Source organism: Symsagittifera roscoffensis, unplaced genomic scaffold, assembly GCF_963678635.1.
Source record: "Symsagittifera roscoffensis unplaced genomic scaffold, txSymRosc1.1 SCAFFOLD_557, whole genome shotgun sequence".
NCBI classification, from domain to species: Eukaryota; Metazoa; Xenacoelomorpha; order Acoela; family Convolutidae; genus Symsagittifera; species Symsagittifera roscoffensis.
This window is the reverse complement of record NW_026970835.1, coordinates 469-7559: the sequence shown is the minus strand read 5'-3', so window position 1 is coordinate 7559 and position 7091 is coordinate 469. Positions and strand designations below refer to the sequence as shown.

Genomic DNA, 7091 nt, shown 5'->3' with positions numbered 1-7091 from the left:
AATCGGGTATTTTTTTCCGGGCAAATACAACAACCATAAATAAAATTCCTGCACCTTCGAATTGTTTTCTGTTTCCGCAAAACTGTCATTTGCAAAATGTTAAATTTTTCCATGCGACCATCGTTTCTCAAATTGCTCCGGAGAGTTTCCAGCGTTGGTATAGATTTACTGTCAAATAATTGATTCACTGGTAAATCCTGTCGAGACAACGCGCTTTTAACAACATCCTAGAAAAGATTTCACACAGCTTTGACACAAAACTCTAAAACAAAAAACTGGTGGCCATTCAAAACTTTCATCAACTTTCATGGATATTGAACAGTTTATAACTTATCTAAATAAATATTTCGAGAGGTAATGAATTAAAAAATAGCTTCGCAAGCACTTTAATCATAGAACCACAAACTGTCGTCAATTTGAGATGTAGTATTTTCACCCGGAGGCGGCGTGACGAAATATTGGGATGCATTGTTTTTGCCCAGCTTAGACGAAATGTACGCTCTGAAATTCGTCCTGGCTTCACTGACTAAATCTACAGGTACAGAGGGACCACCTTCGGGGCTCTCGGCTTTGTCGAAGCTCTCGCTGCTCTCGGAGCTGCCGAGAGATGTGGATGAGCCGAATGACGGGAAGGGGTTCGGGGGAGCAGGTAGGGGTCCGCGGTCGAAATAGCCGGTGACTTCAGATAGTTTTTTCATCAGTGCCATCTCCTGGCAAATTCGCTTGCCCGGTTCCCAGTTCACAACAGTTTGAATATCTGCTAGAGGGCTAAAAGTAAAATTTGGTGATTTGAGTTATAGTTTTTTATATGGAGCTATTTTAGGTTGCACTTGATGCAGGAGCAGATTTAGAAGAACGTTCCCTTTTGAGGAATTCGAGATCCAGTTATTGCCAAAAAAAGGCATTTAAAAACTTCGGCGGCTGTATAAAATCTTTCTTTGTTAAAAACTAGTCTTTTTGAAGCTTTAGGAGAGTTCAAGAAATTGCAGAGTACATAAAAAATAACGAATTTTTTAAGAATTTATTGAAAATTCCCGCCCGACCCCCATTCATCAAATAAGGGTGGATCTAGGATATTTCTTGACGGGATATGGGGCCGAACTGCCGTCAAAAAATCCTGAATCCAACCCTGAGATGATGTTATAGGTTTAGCTCCAAAAACTTCAAAAACTCATGTGAAAAGATTTTCTTAACGAAGCTACTAACCACAAAGAGTCGTATCTAAGAAGAATGTCGTGTTTAAATGAAAACACTTCCTTTTGCTTTGATGATGAGTCGTCGTTTGAAGACGGAGATTGATCGTTCACGCCTTGATTTTCATCCAACTCTTCAAAGACTCTTCTGCAAGAATGTGGAGACAGCTTGAACACTCCTCCGTTTAACATGGCGCTGAAGTAGGACAGACTGTATGATCTGATTCCTACAAGCAGAAGTTACAGCATATTAAATCAAGAAGAAGTGTTTAAGGGATAAATTTTTATCTAAATCGTTCACACGGAAAATTTATTATGAAATTATAAAAGTTTTTATTATAAATTATATTGCGTCAATTATAATAAATTTTATCATGAAAATTTATTATAATTGTTACAATTGGCAGTTGACTAATTTCAAACTGATAATAGAGCTCAAGTTATCCATATCTTTCAAAGTATATATTAAATTTTGTAGAAAAAATGCTAGCTAAAAGCCCAAAAACTTTGGGAGAAAATATATAAACCACAGGCTCAATTTTTCCCTTATTTTCGAAAATTAAATGTTGTGTAATTGCTTGTTATCAGATTTTTACAGAGACTATAGTGACTATACAAGCTAACAGACTGCTTTTTCGAATTGAACAAATTTTATACAAAACAAAGTTTTTTGAGGCTGTGGTTTTAGGATTTGATTACAGCGACCAAATTTAGAGTTTCCAGAGTGTCGCGATCAAAACTGGGCAATTTTAAACCTTCATGGCCAAATTTGTTGTTTCTAAGTTTTGCATTAAAAGGAGGTGTGTCTGCGTTCGGCGCGACCCAGGAAATTTATCAACAAACGGCGCGACCGCAGGTTTGTGAACCACAATCAGTGGGACCGAAGAAAAATAAAAGAAATTTGCCGCGTTGCCTTTTTGTTTAATAGTTTGAATAATATGTTTAACAAGACTGCTCGTATCAGGGCGAAGCCCTGAATGTTCCGACTGCCTTTTAAGGTTTATGGAGCAGCAGTAATAACATAAAAAAAAGTTAAATGAAATAAAATAAAATGAAATTTTTTTTTTTTAAATTTAAAATTTTTTATGAAAATCAGCCCCCCACACGCCATTTAAAGTACAAAAAGAGAGATTTCGTTCCTTGTAACAAATCAAATATGGCAAATTAGCTTCGTTCAACCAATTTGGAACGATTTATAAGACGGATTAAATCTCCGCTTATGCGTTAATAGCGCGAATTATATCGCGCGTTAATTGTCCCAAATTGGTCAAAATGCCCAAAATGGTAATCTTTAAACCCCCGTAACTTTACGAAAAATGATCACAGGCGAAATTTCTTTTTAAATTTAAGCTCAAGACAACAATACTTTTTGAATGATATAAAAAAATTCCGTCAAAAATGGCTAGTTAAAAAGTCAAAATTTGTCTGAAGAAAAAAAAACCCACCCCGAGCACAAATATTCCGTTACTTTCGTACCGAAAGTCGGAACAATAAATGCAATTAAATTTTTGCAGGGAATTTGACGTTTTTTCTTCTACAATTTTTAAATCTGTTTTTTTTTGTGAAAATCATTCCCCCACACGCCATAGGAATAGTTTTCGCTCCTAAAAAACAAATTAATCACGGCAAATTGCTTGCTTTAACCAATTTGTAACGTTTTCTAAGACGGATTAAATCTCCGCTTACGCGTTAATAGCGCAAAATGTATAGCACGTTAATTGCCCCAAATAGGCCAAAATGGCAATTTTTAAACTCTCATAACTTTACGAAAAATGATTACAGGTAAAATATTTTTTCAAGCTCAACCTCAACACAACAATACCTTTTTAATGATATCAAAAAAAGTTCCGTCAAAAATGACTAGTTAAGAAGTCGAAACTTGTCTGAAAAAAAATCACTCCGAGCCAAGTATTCCGTTACTTTCGTTACGAAAGTCGGAACAAAACCAGTACAGATTTTAAAGTTTTGGTCTCGGATAAAAATCACTGGTTATAAAATTAGAATGAATTACGTGCACTCGCCTCGTGTTATTCTGGCTGAACGCGTGATGTTACGAAGTAATTTATGAAGAACAAATGTGTTCACAATAGTTAGTTTGTTCAACATGCAAATTTTCATTACATTGTGACTTTATTTTTCAAAACTGAAACTCAAACGTGGGGGAAAAGTGGAAAAGAGTCATAAATTAGTTCTCGAGTTGTTCTGAACTTTTTCTTATCAACCCATTAACAAAAATTATGACAGGTAAATTTTTTAACCATAGACTGGAAAAAATATAATGTTAAGTGAGTTAAGTTCAAACTTTTAGTAATTTAACAAAGTATTAGTACTTAAAAACCTTATTAAAGCATGAGAGCCAATGGGTTTCAAAAAATTGGATTCAAAAACTATTGCAAACGAAACGAACGCACGAGTTTTTTTGTGATTTAAAAATTGCTTTTTTCCATGGATCAAGTCAGCTCACAATTTAAGTTTTTTTTGGCTTCAATTAAGAGACTGATGAGTTTTAATCAGTAATTGAACTTAATTTTTTCTTCTGGACGAACACGGTACCCTTGCTACCACTCCTTTTATAAAATTTGCTCCAAATTTATTTATGCAACTTGGTTGGTACTCAGAACTTTTTACCGACTGATCGTAAGAAACTAATGTCAACCTCAAACTCAAAAAATCAGTGTTTATACATATGATCTATTGAGACCAAGGAAACTAAGAGTAGGATTAAGATCTAATTTTCTATACTAAGGAGTTGCACTAACATCTCCCCCGAAAACCGATAACGTGACTTATAGGCGGTGTATTATGACAAACAATATTCTACGAGTTGACCACACTGGTAAGATATCTCACTATCTACTATACTGTGATTTAACATAAAACTGCCTAAAAATCATGAAAAAGAGAAGCTTACTAGAATTTTTTTTGTTCGTGCTGTGAAAAGTTTTCAAGTAGGGAGTGAAAAATTTCACTAAAAAACAAGAAAACGTACCCAATGAAAAAACAAAGTCTGAGTAGGCTGGCGGCATTTCAAATCCCAACGACTCCACCGCAATTTGAGTTTTGAGGAAACACTCCAGCAGCAAGCGTTCTTTCGGTTCCGCCCGTTGATTGAGAGTTTTCAGCCCATTTTTAGAACAAATCACACCTTGTTGGCTATTTCTGGGCGGCACATAGGGCGCCGATGATCCCATTTCACAAAGTTCCCAGAAGGACTCAAGAACAAAGTGCACTTGTTGCATAAGGTGCGTGCAGAACACTTCACACATTTCGACTAGGGCGTCTCGACTTTCGGTGTAGAACCTTGAAGAGGCAGTGTTCTTTTTGAGGTCACTCAACTCTCGAATGAAGAAGGAGAGTTTGAACCAAAGTATGGGACACTTCTGGTCATCTGAAGCAAATATGCTTTTATTTTCTTAAAGCTGGATTACAAAGTTTCGACAAATGTTCTCTATAATTTATCAGAAACTTCCGTGCACGTGGTCATATTTGTAAAAATGAATAATTTATGGCAAACTTTTTAAATAACAAAAACATCAGCCATTTTGTATGTAGCGGGATTGGAGTAAAAATAAGCTCCAAATTGAATGAAAATAGCTTAAAAATACCAAATAGCGTTCTTGAAGATCAAGTATGAAAAGCACCCTTAGCTGAAACCAAGAATGGAAAGCAATCTGAGTCATATTTCTATTCATTCGTGAATTGCTTTTTGCTTTTTGATCGGGGTGGAGGGGATGGTTTTTCTTATCATTTTTAAGTCATCGTGTAATTACTCTCATTTAAACTGCCATGTAATTATTGTCATTACTGCGAAGTCTTAATTATGTTTTCGTGGTCTTTAATAAAATATCACACAGACTGACTCTCATTTTTATGCACTCTTGGTCTACTCTTTACTCTGCCAGCAAAAACTTTCATATAATTTTTTTAGGTTCCGAGAAAGTAGTTTAGCTGCTTTTTGTTGCAGTCTGATTTCATTATAATATGCATCACGAAAAAAAAGGATTTCATTTGATTAACCACTCGATCCAATCTAGCCATCTGACGTTTATTTATGAAAAGTGGTTCGAGTGTTGAAAACAAAAAAATTTTTCATCATTCGATTGGACCAAAAATGCATATCTGACATTGAACGCGGATTATAAGCTTCCAAATTGAGAATTATACCTTTGTTATTTTTCAGAAACACCAAAGATGAACTTTTTGGTAGATATTTCCCCCTGTTTTTGGGTGGATTTCCACTAGGGTTGTAGGACGAGAGATGTTTGAAGGACAGTCGCCCGTTTTTGAGTCGTTTCCAGTTGGAGTCGCTGTTAAAAATGTCGTTGAGGGTTCGTTTCGCGTTCTCGTGTTTAGCTTTGTCGATCAGCTTGGCAGTTGCAGCGAACAGTTTTTGGTTGGGACATTTCGGCCCAAAATAATCTGCAATCTACGAGAAAAAAAAATTTCTTTAATTTAAGTTATCAAAAATCAACGGATGACAGTTTACTCTATGATTATTTCCATTAAAGTTCATACTGACTTACAGTAGCGGACTTAAGGGGGGCGGGGGGGCGACGCTCTTTCTTAGGTACTCGACCCCCTGCCAACCGAAAGGGTCCCCCCTTTGAACTATTTGAGATATCCATTTTTGGTTACGGACCCTAAAATTTTTCTTAAGGCGCCTTTGGCGCCAATATATACTAATTTTGAGGAGGGAGCGCGCGCCGAAAAAACGCAATTTTTTGGTCAAAGTTTCCCAAAAAGTGCCTAAAAACGCTTTTTTGGCCTGTTTTTTTTTTGCAAAAATTTGCCTGCGGCGCAGAAAATTTTGTAAAATTAGTGTCTTTATAGTGGTTTGGGAGAGTTCAGAAAATCAATTTGTTCGACCTAAAAAAAAGTCGACAAAAAATTTCAAATTTTTTTTTGAAAATTCGCCCCCCCCCCCCCTCTCGAGAAATTCATAGACCCGCGCCTACTGACTTATCTGAAAAGCCGTATAATAGCTTCATCTCATCGTTCAAAAACTGAAATTTTTTTCAGCAACCTGAGTCCAAGAAAAAAATTTTCAAAGGCAATTCCTCTTGATGGACCAATTCCTAAACAGAGCAATGTTCATTTTTTTCGAAGGACCGAATGACTGAAAATTATATTAATCAATCAAAGTTCAGTTTGTTAACTAAGAAAGAAGCAAGAGAAAAAAATCAGTAAGATTAGGACACTTTGGAGGATATTCAACTGGTCGAAAAGTTTCGTATATTCGGTCCTTCGGCCATGAAAACCTTCGGCTTAGTAACCTGTGGTATTCGTGTGCATGCAACAGCTACGAGTAGACTTCGTTCTTCGGAAATACTGTTTCCCACCATGTGAAATGCTGTTGGTCTCCCCCCATCCACATTGCCTCCCCCTCCCTCTCCCCCTTCTGCTCCAGCTCCACCCCCACTTGAAACTGGTTTGTTTTCTTTGTCCCGGAACAAATACTGAGCACAATCTAAACAGAAACACAGTAACAAAACAAGAGAACTGATAATTTTTCCTGCAAATGGAATGCAAATCTGACAAGAAGCAGGCAAGATGAATGCAAAATCTGGCATACTTTTGACAAATGAAAAAGCAAACTTGCAAAAGTTTTGCAAATTAAAAGCAAATCTTGCTATAATCTAGAATAGAGTAATAATAAAGCAAGAAAATTCCATTTTCTTCTAAGAAGTCTACAGCAAGATCACTGAAGTCACTGCCTTGATATTTTTTTCGGTACTTCGCAACTTTCCATTTAGCGAGAAAGTTTTGCAATCATTCATTAGCTAACCTTTATAATTATGATTGTACTCTTATGTTACTCAAAAACTTGATTTTAGTGGTAAATTTTTGCCAATGATATTCTTATTTACTTAAATCACTTTTTCTTCAATTTTTCAGGAT

The 7091-nt window shown here is 36.1% G+C and overlaps 1 protein-coding gene across 1 annotated transcript; it reads right to left on the bottom strand.

Annotated features, from left to right (window-relative positions):
- Positions 1 to 261: 261 nt before the first annotated feature.
- On the bottom strand, positions 262 to 6551 carry LOC134856006 (uncharacterized). Its single transcript, XM_063872379.1, has 5 exons — positions 6467 to 6551; positions 5358 to 5619; positions 4183 to 4581; positions 1207 to 1420; positions 262 to 768 (listed from the first exon to the last, which is right to left on the bottom strand). The coding sequence occupies exons 1-5, from the start codon at positions 6533 to 6535 to the stop codon at positions 387 to 389; spliced, it is 1326 nt and encodes a 441-aa protein (XP_063728449.1). The 5' UTR covers positions 6536 to 6551; the 3' UTR covers positions 262 to 386.
- Between the last annotated feature and the right edge of the window lie 540 nt (positions 6552 to 7091).